A 23,729-nucleotide genomic window follows, 5' to 3' on the forward strand; every position below is an offset into this window, starting at 1 on the left:
ATTACAGGCATGAGCCACTGTGCCCTGCCACCAAGCGTCCTTTTAGGAGCTGGGGACTCAATGATAAACACATCATGCCTGCCTCTGGGAACTCACCTACAGTCTCACTCTGATCCCTGTCTAATCCTGTCCTGTATGATAATAACAGCTGTCCATTGAGCTCCTAAAATCTCAGACCATGTTGGGCTTCTGAGCCACCTGCAGAGCCTAGCTCGGTGCTGAAAGCTAAGTGGGTGTTCTGTCATTGCTGGGGTTTGATTGACTGGTTCTAACAGAGACCAGCTACAGAGCTAACACTTGGTGGAATATTTTGAATATTGATGGTCTTTTCACTGGCTTCTGCCTATGGTAAGTACAGGTACAACCCAAAGTGAAGAGCCTCATTTATAGTGTGTGACTGGGGGAGAGGGAGGTTTGCACACTGAGTCATTTTTCCCCCATTCAGCCTGTGTGTGTCTATGTGTGTATGTGTGAGTTCATACATGTGTGTGTGCATAAAATCAAACAAGAATAAAATGTTTTCATTTGTTCCCTTCCTTCTTCCTCTCTCTGTCTCTCCCTGTTTCCACAGGTCAGCGTTGAAGTTTTGGTAGAGTATCCTTTTTTTGTGTTTGGACAGGGCTGGTCATCCTGCTGTCCGGAGAGAACCAGCCAGCTCTTTGATTTGCCGTGTTCCAAACTCTCAGTTGGGGATGTGTGCATCTCGCTTACCCTCAAGAACCTGAAGAACGGCTCTGTTAAAAAGGGCCAGCCCGTGGATCCCGCCAGCGTCCTGCTGAAGCACTCAAAGGCCGACGGCCTGGCGAGCAGCAGACACAGGTATGCCGAGCAGGAAAACGGAATCAACCAGGGGAGTGCCCAGATGCTCTCTGAGAATGGCGAACTGAAGTTTCCAGAGAAAATGGGATTGCCTGCAGCGCCCTTCCTCACCAAAATAGAACCCAGCAAGCCCGCGGCAACGAGGAAGAGGAGGTGGTCGGCGCCGGAGAGCCGCAAACTGGAGAAGTCAGAAGACGAACCACCTTTGACTCTTCCCAAGCCTTCTCTAATTCCTCAGGAGGTTAAGATTTGCATTGAAGGCCGGTCTAATGTAGGCAAGTAGAGGCAGCGTGGGGGAAAGGAAACGTGGCTCTCCCTTATCATTTGTATCCAGATTACTGTACTGTAGGCTAAATAACACAGTATTTACATGTTATCCTCTTATTTTAGGTTTCTGTTCTAACCTTGTCATTAGAGTTACAGCAGGTGTGTCGCAGGAGACTGGTGCATATGCTTTTTCCACGAGTGTCTGTCAGTGAGCGGGCGGGAGGAAGGGCACAGCAGGAGCAGTCAGGGCTCCACGCATCCCCGGGGAAGAAAGGAAAGGGGCTGCACAGCGCCTGCTTTCTGTAGCGGCCCAGAAGCAGCCAGGGGCGCTGACTCCCGCTAGTGTCAGGAGAAAAGTCCCGTGGGAAGGGTCCTGCAGGGGTGCACGCATGTGGGGGTGCACAGGCGTTGTGGCGGCGAGTGAGGGTCTCTTTTTCTCTGCCTCCCTCTGCCTCACTCTCTTGCTATCGGCATGGGACGGGGGGTTCAGAGCAGTGTCCTCCTGGGGTTCCCACGTGCAAAATCAACATCAGGAACCCAGCTTGAGGGCATCGCGGAGACGTGTCAGACGGCAGATTTGGAAAGTTAACCATTTAAAAGAACATTTTTCTCTCCAACCTATTTTACAATAAAAGCAACTTTTAATTGTAGAGATATATATTTCCCCCTATGGGGCCTGACTGCACTGATATATATTTTTTTTAAAGAGCAACTGCCACATGCGGGATTTCATTTCTGCTTTTTACTAGTGCAGCGATGTCACCGGGGTGTTGTGGTGGACAGGGAAGCCCCTGCTGTCATGGCCCCACATGGGGTAAGGGGGGTTGGGGTGGGGGCGGGGGAAGAGCAAACACCCACGCTGGTTTCTGTGCAGTGTTAGGTAAACCAATCAGGTTATTGCATTGACTTCACTCCCAAGAGGTAGATGCAAACTGCCCTTCAGTGAGAGCAACAGAAGCTCTTCACGCTGAGTTTGCAAAATCTTTTTGTCTTTGAACTCTAGTACTGTTTATAGTTCATGACTATGGACAACTCGGGTGCCACTTTTTTTTTTTTTCAGATTCCAGTGTGACATGAGGAATTAGATTTTGAAGATGAGCATATATTACTATCTTTAAGCATTTAAAAATACTGTTCACACTTTATTACCAAGCATCTTGGTCTCTCATTCAACAAGTACTGTATCTCACTTTAAACTCTTTGGGGAAAAAACAAAAAAACAAAAAAAACTAAGTTGCTTTCTTTTTTTCAACACTGTAACTACATTTCAGCTCTGCAGAATTGCTGAAGAGCAAGATATTGAAAGTTTCAATGTGGTTTAAAGGGATGAATGTGAATTATGAACTAGTATGTGACAATAAATGACCACCAAGTACTACCTGACGGGAGGCACTTTTCACTTTGATGTCTGAGAATCAGTTCAAGGCATATGCAGAGTTGGCAGAGAAACTGAGAGAAAAGGGATGGAGAAGAGAATACTCATTTTTGTCCAGTGTTTTTCTTTTTAAGATGAACTTTTAAAGAACCTTGCGATTTGCACATATTGAGTTTATAATTTGTGTGATATTCCTGCAGTTTTTATCCAATAACATTGTGGGAAAGGTTTGGGGGACTGAACGAGCATAAATAAATGTAGCAAAATTTCTTTCTAACCTGCCTAAACTCTAGGCCATTTTATAAGGTTATGTTCCTTTGAAAATTCATTTTGGTCTTTTTACCACATCTGTCACAAAAAGCCAGGTCTTAGCAGGCTCTTAGAAACTCTGAGAATTTTCTTCAGATTCATTGAGAGAGTTTTCCATAAAGACATTTATATATGTGAGCAAGATTTTGTTTTAAACAATTATTTTATTATTGTTGTTATTAATGTTATTTTCAGAATGACTTTTTTTTTTTTCTATTCAAAATCAAATCAAGATTTAATGTTTGGTACAAACCCAGAAAGGGTATTTCATAGTTTTTAAACCTTTCATTCCCAGAGATCTGAAATATCATTTGTGGGTTTTGAATGCATCTTTAAAGTGCTTTAAAAAAACAGTTTTATAAGTAGGGAGAAATTTTTAAATATTCTTACTTGGATGGCTGCAACTAACCTAAACAAATACCTGATTTTTCTTTTACCCCATTGAAAATAGTACTTCCTTCATTTCACAAATTAAAAAAAAAAAAATTCTGGTATCAACCCACATTTTGGCTGTCTAGTATTCATTTACATTTAAGGCTCACCAGGACTAATGATTTTTGTAAACCATTTTCTGGGGTGTACCAAAAACATTTGAATAGGTTTAGAATAGCTAGAATAGTTCCTTGACTTTCCTCGAATTTCATTACCCTCTCAGCATGCTTGCAGAGAGCTGGGTGGGTTCATTCTTGCAGTCATACTGCTTATTTAGTGCTGTATTTTTTAAACGTTTCTGTTCAGAGAACTTGCTTAATCTTCCATATATTCTGCTCAGGGCACTTGCAATTATTAGGTTTTGTTTTTTCTTTTTGTTTTTTAACCTTTGATGGTAAGAGGAATACGGGCTGCCACATAGACTTTGTTCTCATTAGTATCACTATTTACAACTCATGTGGACTCAGAAAAACACACACCACCTTTTGGCTTACTTCGAGTATTGAACTGACTGGATCCACTAAACCAACACTAAGATGGGAAAACACACGTGGTTTGGAGCAATAGGAACATCATCATAATTTTTGTGGTTCTATTTCAGGTATAGGAATTATAAAATAATTGGTTCTTTCTAAACACTTGTCCCATTTCATTCTCTTGCTTTTTTAGCATGTGCAATACTTTCTGTGCCAATAGAGTCTGACCAGTGTGCTATATAGTTAAAGCTCATTCCCTTTTGGCTTTTTCCTTATTTGGTTGGTCTTTCCCATTCTGGCCAGAGCAGGGCTGGAGGGAAGGAGCCAGGAGGGAGAGAGCTTCCCACCTTTCCCCTGCTGCGGATGCTGAGTGCTGGGGCGGGGAGCCTTCAGGAGCCCCGTGTCGGCCGCCACGTTGCAGAAAGAGCCAGCCAAGGAGACCTGGGGGAGGAGCCGCAGTGTCCCCTGTCACCACACGGAATAGTGAATGTGGAGTGTGGAGAGGAAGGAGGCAGATTCATTTCTAAGACGCACTCTGGAGCCATGTAGCCTGGAGTTAACCCATTTTCCACGGTCTTTTCTGCGAGTGGGCAGGCCCCTCCTTGGGGTCTGTGTCCTTGAGACTTGGAGCCCTGCCTCTGAGCCTGGACAGGAAGTGTGGCCTGTTGTGTGTGTGCGTTCTGAGCGTGCTGGCCAGTGGCTGTGGAGGGGACCACCTGCCACCCACGGTCACCACTCCCTTGTGGCAGCTTTCTCTTCAAATAGGAAGAACGCACAGTCCTGTTTGCAGACGTTGGTGGGCCCCGAGGCTCCCAGAGCAGCCTCTGTCACCGCTTCTGTGTAGCAAACATTAACGATGACAGGGGTAGAAATTCTTCGGTGCCGTTCAGCTTACAAGGATCAGCCATGTGCCTCTGTACTATGTCCAACTTTGCAATATTTACCGACAGACGTCTTTTGTTCTTTCTTTCCTGTTTTCCATTTTTAAACTAATAACAGCAGGCCTTTTGCGTTTACAATGGAACACAATCACCAAGAAATTAGTCAGGGCGAAAAGAAAAAAAAAATATTATTAATAAGAAACCAACAAACAAGAACCTCTCTTTCTAGGGATTTCTAAATATATAAAATGACTGTTCCTTAGAATGTTTAACTTAAGAATTATTGCAGTTTGTCTGGGCCACACTGGGGCAGAGGGGGGAGGGAGGGATACAGAGATGGATGCCACTTACCTCAGATCTTTTAAAGTGGAAATCCAAATTGCATTTTCATTTGGACTTTCAGGATAATTTTCTATGTCGGTCAATTTTTCGTTTTCCCTAACTCACCCAGTTTAGTTTGGGATGATTTGATTTCTGTTGTTGTTCTTGATCCCATTTCTAACTCAGAATTGTGAGCCTCTATGTTTTCTGTTAGGTGAGTGTGTTGGGTTTTTCCCCCCACCAGGAAGTGGCAGCATCCCTCCTTCTCCCCTAAAGGGACTCTGCGGAACCTTTCACACCTCTTACTCAGGGACGGGGCTGGTGTGTGTGTGGTACACTGATGTGTCCAGAAGCAGCACTTTGACTGCTCTGGAGTAGGGTTGTACAATTTCAAGGAATGTTTGGATTTCCTGCATCTTGTGGATTACTCCTTAGATACCGCATAGATTGCAATATAATGCTGCATGTTCAAGATGAACAGTAGCTCCTAGTAATCATAAAATCCACTCTTTGCACATAGTTTCATCTTTACTGAAATATGTTGCCAAAATTTATTTTTGTTGTTGTAGCTCTGGATTTTGTTTTGTTTTTTAAGGAAACGATTGACAACACCCTTTTACATCTGTGACTACTAAGGAAACCTGTTTCTTTCATAGAGAAATCTCCAATGCTTTTGAAGACACTAATGCCATGCTATTTCAGACATGGGTGAGGAAGCAGAGCTCTCGGGACCGAAGGCCAGGCTTCTTGAGCTGTGTTGGTTGTCATGGCTACGGTTTCATGAACCACAAGCAGCTCAACAGACTGGTCTGTTGCCTTCTGAAACCCTTTGCACTTCATTTGCACCAGGTGAAAACAGGGCCAGCAGACTCCGTGGCCCAATTCGGTTTCTTCGGTGGTGATATGAAAGGAAAGAGAATTACACTTTTTTTTTTTTTTCTGAAGTGGCGTGGAGGCCTTTGCTTCCACATTTGTTTTTAACCCAGAATTTCTGAAATAGAGAATTTAAGAACACATCAAGTAATAAATATACAGAGAATATACTTTTTTATAAAGCACATGCATCTGCTATTGTGTTGGGTTGGTTTCCTCTCTTTTCCACGGACCGTGTTGTGTTTCTGGCATAGGGAAACTCCAAACAACTTGCACACCTCTACTCCGGGGCTGAGATTTCTTTTACATAGATGACCTCGCTTCAAATATGTTACCTTACTGATAGGATCTTTTCTTGTAGCACTATACCTTGTGGGAATTTTTTTTTTTTAATGTACACCTAATTTGAGAAGCTGAAGAAAACAAAATTTTGAAGCACTCACTTTGAGGAGTACAGGTAATGTTTTAAAAAATTGCACAAAAGAAAAATGAATGTCAAAACGATTCATTCAGTGTTTGAAAGATATGGATCTGTTGAAACAATGAGTTTCATACTTTGTTTGTAAAAAAATAAATAAATAAAGCAGAGAAGGGTTGAAAGTACATGTTTTTTTGTATATAGAAATTTGTCATGTCTAAATGATCAGATTTGTATGGTTATGGCCTGGAAGAATTACTACGTAAAAGGCTCTTAAACTATACCTATGCTTATTGTTCTTTTTGTTACACATAGCCCTCGTCTGAGGGAGGGGAACTCGGTATTCTGTGATTTGAGAATACTGCTCATTCCTATGCTGAAAGTACTTCTCTGAGCTCCCTTCTTAGTCTAAACTCTTAAGCCATTGCAACTTCTTTTTCTTCAGAGATGATGTTTGACATTTTCAGCACTTCCTGTTCCTATAAACCCAAAGAATATAATCTTGAACACGAAGTGTTTGTAACAAGGGATCCAGGCTACCAATCAAACAGGACTCATTATGGGGACAAAAAAAAAAAAAAAAATTATTTAACCTTCTTTCCCCCCACACCTCATTTAAATAGGGGGGGTAAAAACATGATTTCAATGTAAATGCCTCATTTTACTTTAGTTTTATTTTGATTTTTATTGAATATAAAGAGGCCAAAATAAATGCGGATCTACTTCTCAGAATAGTATTCCTGTCCAAAAATCAAGCCGGACAGTGGAAACTGGACAGCAGTGGGGATATTAAGCACCCCACTTACAATTCTTAAATTCAGAATCTTGTCCCCTCCCTTCTTGTTGAAGGCAATTGTTCTGGTAGCTAACTTTCTCCTGTGTAATGGCGGGAGGGAACACGGCTTCAGTTTTTCTTGTCCTCATGACTTGCATACAAATGGTTCAACTGTATTAAAATTAAGTGCATTTGGCCAACAGGTAGTATCTATACAATAACAATCTCTGAGAATTTCCATACCTTTTCTTATCTGAAAGGACTCAAGTCTTCCACTGCAGATACATTGGAGGCTTCACCCACGTTTTCTTTCCCTTTAGTTTGTTTGCTGTCTGGATGGCCAGTGAGCCTGTCTCCTTTTCTGTGGCCCATCTGAAGGCCTTCATTGGAAGCGTTGTTTACAGTAATCCTTACCAAGATAACATACTGTCCTCCAGAATACCAAGTATTAGGTGACACTAGCTTAAGCTGTTGTCTTCAGAGCAGTTACCAAGCAGCTCAGTGCACAGGTTTTCTCTGGTTCTTACAGGAACCACCTACTCTTTTGGTAATCTGGTCCAGGAGTGGGGCAAATCCTTTAGTCAGTGCATTGGAACTGTGCATTCGGTTCTGTGAATACTGCCCTTTTTGGCGGGGTTTCTTCCTCTCCCCAGCCTGAACTGCTCAACTCTTAACCCAAATTAGTGTCAGCCGAAAGGAGGTTTCAAGACAGTCCTGTCAGTACTTGTGGTGACCTTCAGATTAGACAGTCTTCATTTCCAGCCAGTGGAGTCCTGGCTCCAGAGCCATCTCTGAGACTTGTACCACTGGATATTTTAATATCAGATCATTACCCACCAAACTTCCAATCGTATGCCTCCCACAGGCCAAGGGAAACAGACACCAGAACTTGGGTTGAGGGCACTACCAGACTGACATGGCCAGTACAGAGGAGAACTAGGGAAGGAATGATGTTTTGCACCTTATTGAAAAGAAAATTTTAAGTGCATACATAATAGTTAAGAGCTTTTATTGTGACAGGAGAACTTTTTTCCATATGCGTGCATACTCTCTGTAATTCCAGTGTAAAATATTGTACTTGCACTAGCTTTTTTAAAACAAATATTAAAAAATGGAAGAATTCATATTCTATTTTCTAATCGTGGTGTGTCTATTTGTAGGATACACTCGAGTCTGTTTATTGAATTTTATGGTCCCTTTCTTTGATGGTGCTTGCAGGTTTTCTAGGTAGAAATTATTTCATTATTATAATAAAACAATGTTTGATTCAAAATTTGAACAAAATTGTTTTAAATAAATTGTCTGTATACCAGTACAAGTTTATTGTTTCAGTATACTCGTACTAATAAAATAACAGTGCCAATTGCAGGTGTGTGTCTTTGCCTTCTGTTGGGTCCTCAAAGAAGAGGCCAGGAAAAGAGTGCTAATTCCTCCTCCTCATTGACTCCCGCTCACAAGTTCTCCCTGGGTAGGTCGGAGGTGGGGAGGTGTGACGTGGGACATTGCCTTCGCTGCTAATGTTTTGGGGTGAAGAGTATGTGTGAGACGAGGTTCTAAGATAAAAGGCACACAGCCATACCTGATGTCTTGGTTTCTTCAGTTCATGTTTATGCCTCCTAGCTGAACACTGCTGTTCACAAGAGGTATATTTGTCTTTAAACATGTGGTAGCTTCATGGGCTCATGTGGCATAATCTATACACTCTTTACAGATTTGCTCTAAACTGGTTAGTGGTCTGAAAGTGGAAAATTTATTTTTATTTCCTGTAATTCAAGCTCATTAGAAATGCAGCGAGCAGGCTGGGCACAGTGGCTCATGCCTGTAATCCCAACACTTAGGGAGGCCAAGGCAAGAGGTCTGCTTGAGCCCAGGAGTTCGAGACCAGCCTGGGCAACATAGTAAGACCTCATCTCTACAAAAAAATGAAATTAACCGGGTGTGGTGGCACATGCCTGTTGTCCCAGCTACTTGGGGGGACTGAGGTGGGAGGATCACGTGGGGCCAGGAGGTCGAGGCTGCAGTGAGCCATAATCATACTGCTGCACTCCAACCTGGGTGACAGAGCAAAACTCTGCCTCAAAAACAAAAAATACCCAACTCCTTGAGCAGGTCTCTCAGCATGTGGAGGAACCCCATTTATCTCCAGAGTACCACACTACAGCTTTGCACTGGGCCATCTTGGAAAGATGTGGCTTAGCAGTTGTGCCAGAAAGTAATTCCTCAACACATGGCTTCCAGGTGGAACCACCTGCACCCACCTCAAGTCCTTCCAGCCTTAAGGATACACAGAGGTGGTAGAACGCTTGGGGTTAAATTCATTTTCAGTTAGCCAAGGAGGAACTATCTTCTTGGGAAGGTGTTTTGGACCCTCCTCTGATTACTTAATAGTTGAGGTCCTGACACATTATTTAATAAATATGTGAAAGGACACACAGCAAACCAGAGCTGCGTAGGTGTAGCTCAGGCTAGCAGGGCTGCCCCAGGTCCTCTAGAGTAGCCCGGGCAAATGTGCCCGTGTGCTGTGGGCAAACCTGGCAAAGCAGACTGCATCTCTGCCTTCCCCTTTTGTGTGAGATGCTGTTTGTTCTGGTAAATTTTGGGGTCCAGTGGCTGTGCTACTTACCTCAGCTGGTGAAATCAATTCGGGGGAACCATAGCTTCAGGTGCTACAGTGGGGCAGCCCTTGAAACTATCAAAAGCATTGCCAGAGCCCTCAGATGGAGCAGCCAGAGCAGCCCAAGGTGAATGGCATCGAGTTCACTCTCCTCTTCCTCCTCCCCCAGCGCCGGCACAGGAAGTCCAGTGGGTCAGCAGCAAGGCTGTTAGTTTCATCTCCAGGTCCTGTAGGACACCTGGTCCAAGGGACACTCCAGTGTGGACTCCCCCAGCCCCATTCCTCTCAGAGGCCGAGATGAACCTGCTAAGGCAAGGGGTGATGGAGCCTTACAAGTTCTCTTTATGGGCCAGGTGCAGTGGCTCACACCTGTAATCCCAGCACTTTGGGAGGCCGAGGTGGGTGGATCACGTGAGCCCAGGAGTTTGAGACCAGCCTGGGTAAGATGGCAAAATCCCGTCTCTACTGAAACTAAAAACACAAAAATTAGCTGGACGTGGTGGCGGGCACCTGTAATCCCAGCTACTCCGGAGGCTGAGGCACGAGAATCGCTTGAACCTGGGAGGCGGAGGTTGCAATGAGCCGAGATTGTGCCACTGCACTCTGCCTGGGTGACAGAGCAAGACTTGGTCTCAAAAAAAAAAAAAAAAAAAAAAAGTTCTCTTTCCGAAGCCTCCGTTTCAAAATGGTCCTGAGGAGTTTTTGACTTTGTAACTACTCAGGCTCCACTTCCCTAAAAATTGGATTGCTAAGAATCTGCTTTTGGTTTGTGGAAACAAAGGGCCAGTCTGCAAAGTGTTTACAGAAGATGGGTAAAGCAGCACGTGTCCCTACAAAGGACACAGCCCTCAGGGTGCTGCAAGCCGACAGATGGGTGTCACCCTCCCTGACCACTCTATTCTGAAAGAAGCTCCCTTACTACTGCTGGTCCATTTTTAATAGATTTCTTTAAGATGTCCTCTCCTTCATCCCTTTCCCTTATTTTGCAAGTCTCTTAGAAACTAACATTTGAAGATGCGTGTAAAACACACCTTCCACAGGACCAGCCTGAGAGCCTCATACCTCACACAGACAGGACCACAGAGAGCATGGCGGGGAGCCTGCAGCCAAGCCCCACGTCTTGCTCCATGTTAAACAGCCTCTTGGCCCTCCCGTCTCCAGAGTGCAGCCCTTGTGTTTCTACAGGTCCAAGAATTATTCTTAATGGGCCGGGCACAGTGGCTCACATCTGTAATCCTTGCACTTTGGGGAGGTTGAGGTAGGTGGATGGCTTGAGCCCTGGAGTTTGAGACCAGTCTGGGCAACATGGTGAAACTCTGTCTACAAAAAAATACAAAAATTAGCTGGGCATGGTGGCAGGGAGGCTGAGGTCGGTGGATCACCTGAGCCCGGGAGGTAGAGGCTGTGGTGAGCTGTGATCCTGCCACTGCACTCCAGCCTGGGTGACACGAGTGAGACCCTGCCTCAAAAAAAAAAAAAAAAAATTGTTAATGGATTTAGTAGGGGAAAGTATTGCATTGGAGTCAACGCTGCTGGCTGGATTTCTAAATGTATTCTTAAAGGACCAGCAGTGGACCTGTATTATCCCAGTGTGACAGTTCTGGTTGGACCCTTCTCATGCCATCAGTCACCATGGACAATCAGGCCATTCATTCACCCTGGCACAGCAGCACCCTGTGGATCTTCTCTACTCCAGGGTCACTGCTTGCCTTTCCAAAGAAAACTGACTTGTGTACCTGCTCTCAGCCTTAAAAAGTAAAGTAAAACATCCTGATCTACATACACTTTCCAGGCCTGGAACGCAATACGTCAAAGGTAAGTGGCCGGTCGTCACTTCTTCTGTGTTCACTGTTTAAACAGGCATCCTGGTGGACTGCTGCAGGTCAGCTGCAGAGGCCAGTTCTCCAAGACAATGTCATTGTTCCCAGCCCGTTAACTGACCCATATACAGTAGTGCCGTGTGGTCCTTCGGGGAAAGGATTCACTGGCACACTGAGGGAATGGCTCTAACTAATGTCTCAAACCAATGCCTTTTAGGATGTCACTGATCTTCAGTGTGACTCCATCTGCTAATTTCTTGGGAGACAACCTTCCCGCAAAACATCCTGTGGAATTTCAAAGTAAGACAAGTTGGGACTGAGAAGGGGGGAAAAAAAGATGGAGAACAAAACGAAATGAGAAGCCAGGACAGGGACAGCTTCCTAACAGGGATGGCAAACTGATAGCAACAGATGACTTGACCCTGAAAAGCACATGTAATGAAACTTGCGGGGAAAACACATTGGCCCAACTTTGTGAGTATCAGCTGGGAAAACAATTCATGTTACATCTGTCCAGTTAAAAACTGCTTTTGTTCTTTTGCAACAACCAAAAGCTAGAGATGGGGGGTGCCAGTTACTCTGACTCCGGCCTGTCCTTCCCCGGCTCCCGCACCGTCCTCCTCTCCTTGCCCCTCCTAAGGTGATTTGTCTGCTAATCACCAGGAGTGGCTTGCCACCGGCCTGTCCAGGAAGACGGCAAAACAAATCCCAAACCATTCAACTTGACTCCTGCAAATACAAACTCCAGCAACTCCATCAAGTCTTAATAGCATTATATTAAAGTGAAACCATCTTCTTTTAAAAAATAAAGAAAAACAAACAAAGGGAGAGAGAAAGAGAAAAAGACAAAGGTGCGAGTGTTGGTTTGAACGAGGTTATGAGTTCTGGGCAGCAGGGCTCTGATGTTGGCCCAATCGGTGCCTTGTGTCTGGGCCCCAAGAAGGCAGGCGGGAGAGCCCCGAAGCCGCCAGGCAGCAGGAGAGAGGGGAGAGGACACAGCATTCCACCATTCGGGAGCAGCCAGAAGCTCTGACGGAACAGAGTAGGAGGGAGATGGGAAAAGCAGGTTTGGATGCTTCCACTCGAGCCAGACACCGTTTCATTTCCGGGGTTAGCTGAACACGGTGTTGTGCTGCTGGGTCACCCGGATGAACGTTGCCCTCCTGCTGAGCTCCTTGAGTTTGGCGGCCCCCACGTAGGTGCACGTGGACCTCAGTCCCCCGAGAATATCCAGGATAGTGTTTTCCACATCTCCTTTGTAAGGCACTTCCACAGTCTTACCCTCAGAGGCTCTGGAAGACAAAATAAGTTTTCTTTTTACCTAGTTCCCTACCCCCCATGCCCTTAAGAGCCCAGTTAGAATTATTCCCAGCTCCAGCACTTTCTGCAGCCCCCAAGGCACTCAGAAAACCAGACCCCATCCCCACATTTCTACCAAGTGCCAGCGTGATCACCAGCATCTCAGATGAACACATTCCTCCCACCCAAAGGGCAGGGGCTCACTGCTGGCTGCCCTGCACGCTGGGAAGAGGAAAGTCCTGGTGAGTAGCCCTTGAAGGAGTTGGGGACCCATACCACCCTGCTTTGTGCCATTCTCTCCAGCAAGGTGCTCCCCTCTGCCCCTAACACAAACCACCTTTACCTTTCTATTCTACCTCAACACGCACACCAACTTCCCAACAACCAGGAGCCCAAAATGTCCCCAGAATGGCCCTGGCAGATTCCCCCTGGAAACAGCCTCCTGCCCTCCTAGATCAACAACAGGCAAAGTCCAGAGCTTCACCTCCTGCCTGCTCTAAGATCAGAGACCAAGTGTCTTCAAGGGGGACGACCAGGACGAGGAGGACATAAAATGGGTAACTCAGGTCCTACTAGCTTACATGGAAATCACCAGCAAGGTGATTTCATTAAAGTGGCTCCATTCTGATAGCCTGCCTGTCTTTCTGCTTTGCTGGGTACACCAGTTACCCCCAGTTTGCCTCCCTGTTCTCTTACAGGTCACTACACCTATCGCCCTACACATGTGTGGGTCCAAGCAAGGTGGAATCAGAGGAGAACCAAGACCTGTCTTAGCACCGGAGGCTTCCAGGCTTTGGATAGCATCTTTCACATTTTCAGAGGAGTATTTAGAAATTCTGAAGGTCTGGCCTATGGCATGAACACTAAGCAACATTTCACTGTCCCCACTGAGCCCATGTCCCTCTCTTCACAAGGCCACCATGTAACACTGCTTGATTGTTACTTGGGTAACACAGGTCATGTCCCCTTACTGCAAAATGGGGATGTGGTCCAGACACATGTATATATTACCAGAATGTGTGTATATTACATATGTGTGTATTATCAGAAGGAAATCTGAAATCTAGGCAAAATTCTAGTTCTCATCTAAGGGCCATGCAAGTTCTAACAAGTACCCAAATTCTGGAACCTTCTGTACCCATTCTCTTCAGCTGGAAAAAGAACATCAGATCATCTCTCTCATTTTTTTTTTTTTTTTTTTTGAGATGAAGTTTTGCATTTGTCGCCCAGACTACAGTGCAGTGGCACAATCTCGGCTCACTGCAACCTCTGCCTCCTGGGTTCAAGCAATTATCCTGCCTCAGCCTCCTGAGTAGCTGGGATTACAGGTGCATGCCACCACTCCCAGCCAAATTTAGTATTTTTAGTAGAGTTGGGGTTTCACCATATTGGCCAGGATGGTCTCGAACTCCTGACCTTAGGTGATCCACCTGTCTTGAAGAGCATCTCTTGACCAGTCATTCGTTACCTAGAATTTCAAAACGGGGTTAACTCTTGGTCGCTGAACAGGCAGGACTACCCTTGGGTAAAATCTAGCTACTTAAACCATCAGCCAGTGTAGAGCCCCAAGCTCAGGAAGCCAAAGTCACTGGTCATACCCAGGACAGTTCAGGGCTCAGCACTCCGTGACCCCAGACAGGTGTCTGTACACATGTGCCTGCAATGACTGACATTTCGTTTTTGTAAGATATTTCCATGGCCTTCCTGGAGCTTGTTGGAAATTTCTAGATTCTCACTGGTGTGAATCTAGAGCTCATTTTTTGCTGATGCTTAAGTCTGCTCATCTGTAAAATGAAGGTACTTCATTCCCGGGGACAGCACGAGAATGAAATAGTTAATGACAGGGAAAGAACCAGCAGTGTGTACATAACTGTGCCATAAGTAATTTGTGAAAGTCAGGAAGCATTCTCATGATGAGATCATGGTCATGAGGCTGAAAACTGCGAGAGAGAGACAGAGAGAGAGAGAGACGGAGACTCAGAAACAGAAAGGCAGGACAGGTACAGCCTGCAAGGCTCAGGCTGCAGCCTTTGGATTAAGGTTCTAATTTTCTCAGCAATTTCCTTCCTTGTTAAAGATTTGAATCCACTTCCAGAATAGAATCTTGCTACTGCTGAATCTCTCTTTTTTTTTTTTCTGTTATATCTAAACACTGCTGAAATTACAGGAGACGGTTTTTCTTTCAGCTCTCTGGCTTCTGTTTGTGCCATAGCCTGCTCTGGCCTTCCCGATTCTATAATTGTTTTTAGAAACCAAAAAAGATGCAGCCACGAAGGTGAAAAAGGTACTCCAGGCAAAGCACCTAGCTGCTGCTCACCCATGAAAGCTCCACTTACATTCTGGCGCAGAGGAGACACATGCAAGCCCTTGGATGATGACATGTTGCTGGTAAAGCACGAAGTTTCTTGGCCATAGGTCCAGCTTAGTGCCTCCTCCTTACCCAACTGTGCAACCTCCTCCTCTCTCAGGGACCGCATGGGGGAAAGAGGGCTTCGGGGACTACCTGGAAGAAGTGCATCTCTCATTTCTGATTGATGCAGTCCCCATCGATCTTTCCCATCCTGCTTTTCCCATATTATAATATCTTTATTGGGGTTCACCACCAAAAGAGAAAGAGACTGAGGTGAATGAGAACTGAAGTAAGTCTGCTAGAACCCCACGGAAGAACAGAACTCTGGTAGAATACGCCCCACCCCCCAATCCCCCTACCTACAAATCTCAGTGGAGTTCTGAGATTTTGCTGCTAGCTTGGTATAAACCTTATATAATACATCTGAATCCCAGGTCCTCAAAATGACCCTCTGGGTGTGGAATGAGTGGTAGGAAATAAAGAGTGTCAGTCAGGGAGGGCTTAGGTTTCCACTCTAGCACGGGATAGAGTCTGAAAACTGGAGAGAGAAGCCTGAGGTTTCCTGGAGAAAGGCAACCAGCCGATTCACACAGCCAGCTTCCCTCTGTGGATGGAGGACCTTTGGTCCTGCCCCCATTTTGTATAGCTTGTTGTCGGCACTAATCCTGCTGAGAATAACAGTAGGCCATAGAGGCAGTGAGTATACCGTCATCAGGTTCTTTTCTTTTTTTTTTTTTTTTTGACAGGTTATCACTCTGTTGCCCAGGCTGGAGCATAGTGGCACGATCACAGCTCACTGCAGCCTCCAACTCCTGGGCTTAAGCCATCTCCCTGCCTCAGCCTCCTGAGTTGCTGGGAGTACAGTCATGTGACACCACACCCAGCTAATTTTTAATCTTTTTGTAGAGACAGGGTCTTGCTATGTTGCCTAGGCTTAACTGGAACTCCTGGGCTCAAGCAGTCCTCCAACCTTGGCTTTCAGAAGCACTGGGATTACAGGCATGAGCCACTGGGCCTGGCCCCATCATCAGGTTCTTAAAACACACATGCAGAGAGTTAAAATGGAATTGAATCAGGAAAAGACCCAGGTGTCTTTGGAGACCATGGATTAAAAACACACATCAGGAGCAGGGCGCGGTGGCTCAGGCCTATAATCCCAGCACTTTGGGAGGCCGAGGTGGGTGGATCACTTGAAGTCAGGAGTTCGAGACTAGCCTGGCCAACATGACGAAATCCCATCTTTACTAAAAATACAAAAATTAGCTGGGCGTGATGGCAGGCACCTATAATCCCAGCTACTCGGGAGGCTGAGGAGGAGAATCACTTGAACCCGAAAGGCAGAAGTTACAGTGAGCTGAGATCATGCCATTGCACTCCAGCCTGGGTGGCAGAGCATGACTCCTCCACAAAAAAAAATACAAAATACAAAATAAACACACATCAGCAGAAGTAAGCCCCACTTCTACAGGGGATAACACAACTAAATGGCTGAAAATGCTGCTGTGTCGACTCTCAGAGCCTGGAGGCAGGTGAGACGCAGTATGAGCTGTATGCAGCATTCTTCAGGAAAGGCCTGGCCACCGTGCAGCGGTCTAGACCACACCTATGGTTTTCTGTGCAAAAGGAGAGCCATTCTTCAACTCAATCCTTTCATCCTGAACTCTTCTCAAGCTAGAGATCTAAGTTTACAGGGATAGCTCAGCACAGGCTCTACTGGAAGGACAAGGGAATAATTCCGCCCATCCCCAGAGGTCTGGAGTATTGCCTTCAGGACTGGTACCCACTCACATACACCCCTGGTCACACTTCCAACCCGTCCCCAAACACTGCTTCTCTGTACTTGCTTTTGGGAACCCCAAACACTGCAAATGCTAACTGGATACAAATTAGGGCTCTTTTAAAAGAACCCCTTCCCACGGTATGTTAATATACACAGAGCTGCTGTTCAGACCTGCTTCCATCCCATCGCCGTAAGAAGCAAGGGCAAGGCCAGGCCTCGAGGGTGCGCCCCGGAGCCGCCTCCTCACCTGTACTCAGCCACTCCTCCCGCGTGCTTCTTCATGGCCGTGTCAGAGCTCATCCCGTAGAAGAGCTTGAGCTTCCGTCCGTTCCTCTCAATCACTTCTCCAGCACACTCCGTATGACCTGAAAACATTCCTCCCAGCATGACAAAATCTGCTCCAGCTCCTAAATGCCAACGGTGGGGATAAAAGGGAATAGCAGAGAAAAGAGCTCAGGGGAAACAGACTCTCAAAAAATACACGTGCTTGCCCAGTTCACCCCCCTCCCCCACAGCTATAGCCAAGAGAAAGGCTGGACCTCTCTTGCCTATCTCCTGGAAAAAGGAAGGCTTCCATGCAGGGAGACAGGGCCATGGGACACTGGGAGAAACAAATGCAGCCTACTGAAGGCTAGTGTCCCATACACTGGACCATGCTGAATGGCTTTTAATGGCTAACTAGGAGCACCTTCCTCAGATCTCTTTTAGAATCAGAGAAACATTAAGAATTGGGCAGTATTCCGCCAGGCGCGGTGGCTCACGCCTGTAATCCTAGCACTTTGGGAGGCTGAGGTGGGTGGATCACTTGAGATCAGCAGTTCAGGACCAGCCTGGCCAACATGATAAAACCCCATTTCTACTAAAAATACAAAAATTAGCCGGAAATTGCTTGAACCCGGGAGGTGGAGGTTGCAGTGATCTGAGAGCATGCCATTGCACTCCAGCCTGGAGGGCAACAGAAGACTTCGTCTCAAAAAAAAAAGCGGGGGGGGGGGGGGGGGGCAGTATCTTAGAAAGCATGTTATCTAATCTTGTGCTTAATGCTATGACTCCTCTATGATGCCCCCTCAGGTGTCTGGTCTGTATCTGAAGCTCTCCGCACTCTGACATTCCCTGTGCTTATACATCAGGAAAGGGCCTCAGAACAGACTGAAGCTCCTACACTAGAGACAGCTTCAAGGAAAGAAGCCCTTGTGTCACGGAAGTCATGTGAAACTCCACCTGCACCACCACAATGCTACGCATTAGACTTCCCGAGTAAATACTCTGCCAGACTAATCACCGAATGACAGCACATTTCCAGGACAGGCACAGGAGACAGAGGTACTGAAGCTGCCTGTCTTTGTGGGCTATGCTGGAACAGGCCCAGGGCTGGCTCTGTTTATCCCAAGTGCATGGCACATGGTAGATGCTGAATGATTAGCTGTCAAAAAAGTAAAAAGAACATGTGGGAGAAATAATAAAAATAGTTATCATTCCCCATCTCGTTCATGGATCACTGTGCAGAGGGATTCTTCATTGCCTATTAACTAAGGAACTGCTACAACCTCCCCTGAGTAAGTCTTACTGAGGGTTTACATTTAGAACAGAACAAGACAGTAGCAAGGTGCAGATGTATTAAGTAATAGGATGAAGGAGGAAGGGAGCCTGGCAAATCCTAATTAGGAGGAGGAAACATAGGAACCCCTGAAAGTGGCCCTGATACCTTCGATTTGGTCATTTAAACATTGGCAGAGCACTCTGGGTTTTGCATTGGCGTTACCGCCCCTTCCGTTCAGCATGACAGAAAGGCATGCTTTTCTGGCACTCAGGGAAGCAAAGCACAGCGCAACCTTCCTACGTGGCAGCAACCTCTGAAGACCCTCCCTTTTGGGCTTCCTAACACGAATGTGACTCCCTGGTCCTCCTGCCATAATTTTAAGGAGACAGAGGATAACTGGTGTTCAGCCAGGATTCTTGACAACCACAATTCAGGAGCACAGCACCTCCTCGGCAGCTGCAAAGGAGCAGATGTCAACAGCAGGAACGCAGAGCACAGACCCACCGAAAGAACACTTTGAGGGGGTTCCCAACCATTTTCATTTCGGGACACTCTTGCATCCTTCCCTGACATGGTCCCTCTCACTCCACTGAGTCTTGGCACAGGTATGGCTACACTGACTGAGAGACAGCGGAGGAGGGAATGACACCCAAAGGAGACTGAGCTGAGTGTGGTCCAAAGGCCGGGAACTGTGATCTACAAGGCACCTTCTCAACAACCAGCCACTTTAAATGTGTTCGGCTCTCTCTGTGTACAGAGAGCACGTGTGAGGCAACACAAAAGAGTCCAAGACGGACCACCACCTGTATTAAGAAGATTCAGCTCAAAAACCAACCGTAAAAATGCCCTTGGCGGATGATCCTTACAATACAGGGTAAGTGACAATACTAGTTAGCAGAGGCACTGTGTTCTCCCTGTTCTGCCCCTGATTGTAGGACTGTGACCTTGTCATTCACTCCTAGAGCCTCAGTCCCCTCAACCTTAAAAGAAGAAGCTGGAATCACTGGAGGGTTTGTAGATTCCCTTCCACAGATAGGATTTATGATTAGGATGAGGTTAAATCCCATTTTTCATGACATTCTTTGGGTTGCTATGAAACCTTGCTGCTAAGAACACCATCCTAATGTTTTCCTTTGTCACTATCAGGGTTGTTGTCTGAACATTTTTTAATTTTTATTTTTTATATTTTTTTGAGACAGGTCACTCTGTCACTCAGGCTGGAGTGCAGTGGCGTGATCTCAGCTCACTGCAACTTCTGGCTCCTGGGTTCAAGTGATTCTCCCACCTCAGCCTCCTGAGTAGCTGGGATTGCAGGCGTGCACCACCACACCCAGGTAAAATTTTTTTTGGTATTTTTAGTAGAGATGGGGGTATTGGCCAGGTTGGTCTCAAACTCCTGGTTTCAAGAGATCCGCCCACCTCGGCCTCCCAAAGTGCTGGGATTACAAGTGTGAGCCACGGCACCCAGCCTGAAAAAAACAAAAACAAACAAACAAACAAAACAAAACAAAACACACACACACACCAGAATTCCTATGACAGAAAGTTTCCTGCCACCATTTTTTTTTTTTCTGGCATCAGCAAAGGGCTGAGGCGTGAGAGCTCCGTTTTTGCTCCAGCCGGCACCCACAACCCCCATTTCAATTCTGGAGCCCGCAGCCACAGGGCCAGCTCTGACTTCCGAATGCAGTTTGCAGTTCAGTGGCCAACACGGGGCTCGGCAGCTGTACTTTACTGTTTGTGGTGTTGAGAGGCTTTCCCGAGAAAAGCTCAGGACTTGCTGCCCACCCACCACCGCTCCCTGATCCCCAATCCCACAGGCTCACAACAGGCACTGCTGCCCCCTAGTGGGAGGCAGGCTCCAGCCTCCAGTGAGAAACCACTGCAGGATTCCTCCAGTCCCTTCCACTGGACTTCTCCAGGCTGGGTCCAAAAAACTCTGTCTGTAGTTCCTACACATCACACCTGTCACGGTTCCCTTGGACAGGTCCCCTGAGCCTTCTCTTCCCTGGGATGAAGAGGCCTTGACTTCACCCACTCCTGGTTTGCAGGACGTTACGCCTAGATCCATCTCCTAGGGCATTTGTGGCCTGCTCTACCATGGACCAGAACCAAATCAATGCTGGGATTTGGGCCAATTGGGACTGAAACCCAGGGAGAGGAAACTCCAGGAGGCCCAGAACTTCCCCAGCAGGTCCCCCTCCTCATTCAGGTTGCCACCTGGAGAGGTGCAAGGAGCTCTCTTCCTCCTTCCTTCCCTCCCTCTGCACCAGGGCCCGGCCTTACCAAATGCTTTGGCGACATCCCCTGGACACGTGCAGCCTCCATCCTTCACAGAGGAAAAAGCAACGACAAGACATCAGCGGGAGCTCAGCCAGGTTGTCCCCGGATGATCCAGTGACTGGGGGTTCAGACCCACCACAGCCCCCAGCAAGCCCATGAGCCCAAGTCCCCCCACTGTGGCTGTTGTTGTCTGATCGAGTGTACTCCCCTCAATATCGCACCTTTCACTCCCCAGGCCCATCCAGGCTTCCTCTGTGGGTTAGAGGCTGGCACCACCCACTGCCCACCTGGGCTCGGGCACTTCGGTTGCAGAGCAGGAGGCAGCAGGGGCTGTGAGTGGTGGAGGGGCTTGGCCCTCATCTCATGCCAGCCCCTTTTATAACACACCCAGCCATTCCACCGTCCACGCTCATTCTCACTTAGAAGCCACCTTTCCCTCTCTGGCTGCTGTGAGGTGAGATTTATTTAGTACAAGGGTTGAATTCTTTTAAGAGCCAAGAAAAGGACATTGAGTTAATCCTTTTATCTTTCCAGGTACTTTCATGTTTCCTATTCCTCATGTATGGTACACAGTTACCTTAAAATCAAACATCTGTTCTTTCACCCACACTGTCCACGCAGACCACACTTGGGCTGGTTTAATGTGTAGCAGGGCCAGTCTGTTATCTTGGGCTGCCCAGCAAGGTTCAGCTGTGGGAGGTAATGTTTAAACACCAGCCACACAGTACAAGTCTTCCAGGATGCAGAGCTAGCTGCATTTTCTTTTCTTTCTCTCTCTCTCTTTTTTTTTTTTTTTTTTTTTTTGAGACAGAATCTCACTCTTGTCCTCCAGGCTGGCGTGTAGTGGCGTGATCTCGGCTCACTGCAATCTCTGCCTCCCAGGTTCAAGTAGTTCTCTTGCCTCAGCCTCTTGAGTAGCTGGATTACAGGCGCCCACCACCAAGCCCGGCTAATTTTTGTACTTTTAGTAAAGACAGGGTTTTGCCACGTTGGCCAGGCTGCTCTCAAACTCCTGACCTCAGGTGATCTGCCCACCTCGGCCTCCCAAACTGCTGGGATTATAGGCGTGAGTCACCGCACCCAGTCGCTAGCTGCATTTTCTTATAAACCCAAGACACCAAATGCCCAGAATGCTACCTACTATTCCTAATGTAGCCTGGGTGCAATTCAAGGGGCAAATGGACAGCAACAGTACGCTGGAGCAGCAGCCAGATACTATGGCGCAAGGGGAGACAGCAACAGTGTCAGGGCTCACGTGACGGTGACACAGCCCACAGCTAAGTGTGGGTCTAGGAGAAACAGCAGGGCCTCAGAGGGAAGCACCTGTCCCCAGAAGATGGGACCCACGTTGGGAAGGAACAGAGAAAAGACAGGGTACCCAGACTACCCCGTGTTACAATCTGCAGGAAGGTGCACGCACCTCTGCAGTTGGAGGGCAGGGAAATGGGATGAGCTACCTTGTAAAGAACATCTCCAACTGAGAACATAGGGTCTCTGTGACTCAGTCCCCTTTCTCTATGTACCAATGAGGCCTGTCACTCCAGGAGCTAGAAGTCCAATACTGTTTCACTACTGCTTTGCAGCTCTGATCAAAAGGTTAAGTGTGAAGGCTGCACCTTTTCTTCACAAACATTTACTGACCATAGTTATTTCCTCAATCAAATGTGTTATTCATACATGGCTTCTCTGACCCCCAGAGGGCCACAGAGCACTGAGGAATAATTATTTCAGAGGTGGTCTCATATGTTATCTGGCCCAAACCCTCTGTGTGAAGACAGGAACAGGGCTTGTGGCTCTATACCCCTTGTTAACGCTTCAAAATCCTGGCATATTTATTTACTTTACCTTTCAAAGGTACAACCTCAAAATGCCCTTCACTTGCCCTGCCAATTAATTTTAAAGTGCTTTATCTCTTTATCAAAACCAGCTCTACACAGTGTTTCACACTTCTGGCCTCAAACACATTAAATAAACTCATGCTCCCATTAAAATAAGTCCTTTTAAAACATGACTTTTTAAAAAATCACTCTTGGCCAGGCGCGGTGGCTCACGCCTGTAATCCCAGCACTTTGGGAGGCGAAGACCGGCGGATCACGAGGTCAGGAGATCAAGACCATCCTGGCTAACACGGTGAAATCCCACCTCTATCAAAAATACAAAAAATTAGCCAGGCGTGGTGGCGGGCGCCTGTAGTCCCAGCTACTCGGGAGGCTGAGGCAGGAGAATGGCGGAGCTTGCAGTGAACCGAGATCGTACCACTGCACTCCAGCCTGGACGACAGAGCGAGACTCCGTCTCAAAAAAAAAAAACAAAAACAAAAACAAAATCACTCTTTTTCTTCACTCATTTGTGTCTCCTGTGGTGTCCTGAATATTTTATATCACTGTGGTCAGTGATGAGGCCTGAATCAGGAACCCTGTGCCACTGGGACCCCAAGAAAATCAGCCTTTCTCTTCCCAGGATGGGCCAAGAGATCCACAGTTAATACAACTGTATGGCGTGTTGCAAAAGGGAAATCATATTTACGGCGTCATCTGCTCACAGGGTGCTTTGGTATTTGCACTTGTGAAATGGGCAGCACAGACCAAACAACCATATGTGGTTAATGGTTGCACATTTAACCAAGAGCAATCCGACTTCACATGATGCCTTAGGACAGAAAGGGCAGTCTACTTCCTGCTACTGTGTATATTTCCAAAAGTGTTCAGAGTGTCTTTTCACGTTCTCGGGAAGCAGAGTAGCTCCAGCAATCTAAGACATACATGTATATTCACACATAAATATTCATAGCTGCTGAAAGGTTGTTAAAAACAACAACATTTGGGCTAGTATTTTGTTCTGTGCAAGTATTCAAGGCAGTAATTTACAAGGAGTCCTTGTTTTTTCTAAAAGAGTTAACATTATATTTAAGTACAAACGGCATCATGGGACATGAATGATAACTTGTGAACTGTCAGCTTGCCTCTTTTGCTTAAAAATACTCGCTCAGGCCAGGCACGGTGGCTCACACCTATAATCCCAGCACTTTGGGAGGCTGAGGCGGGCAGATCGCCTAGGGTCAGGAGTTTGAGACCAGCCTGGCCAACATGATGAAACC

General features: G+C 46.6%; 2 protein-coding genes across 8 annotated transcripts in view; one reads left to right on the forward strand and one right to left on the reverse strand.

Annotated features, from left to right (window-relative positions):
* The window catches only part of ATXN1 (ataxin 1), a 464,792-nt gene extending 456,478 nt beyond the window's left edge, over positions 1-8,314 (forward strand). For all 6 annotated transcript variants that reach the window (XM_030929140.1, XM_030929139.1, XM_030929138.1 and 3 more), the window contains one exon: positions 572-8,314. In XM_030929140.1, the coding sequence (XP_030785000.1) occupies positions 572-1,102 (531 nt within the window). In that variant the 3' untranslated portion in view covers positions 1,103-8,314. The remainder of the gene's footprint in view (positions 1-571) is intronic.
* Positions 8,315-12,138: 3,824 nt separating this feature from the next.
* The window catches only part of GMPR (guanosine monophosphate reductase), a 48,341-nt gene continuing 36,750 nt past the window's right edge, over positions 12,139-23,729 (reverse strand). The window contains exons 7-9 of one of the 2 annotated variants that reach the window (XM_010376389.2): positions 20,636-20,678; positions 17,057-17,216; positions 12,139-12,672 (exon numbers count right to left, since the gene is read on the reverse strand). In XM_010376389.2, coding sequence (XP_010374691.1) covers positions 12,492-12,672; positions 17,057-17,216; positions 20,636-20,678 — 384 coding nt within the window. In that variant the 3' untranslated portion in view covers positions 12,139-12,491. The remainder of the gene's footprint in view (positions 12,673-17,056; positions 17,217-20,635; positions 20,679-23,729) is intronic. The other variant, XM_010376390.2, reaches the window with a different exon arrangement.

This window comes from Rhinopithecus roxellana, chromosome 4 (assembly GCF_007565055.1).
Source record: "Rhinopithecus roxellana isolate Shanxi Qingling chromosome 4, ASM756505v1, whole genome shotgun sequence".
In the NCBI taxonomy this organism is placed as follows: Eukaryota; Metazoa; Chordata; class Mammalia; order Primates; family Cercopithecidae; genus Rhinopithecus; species Rhinopithecus roxellana.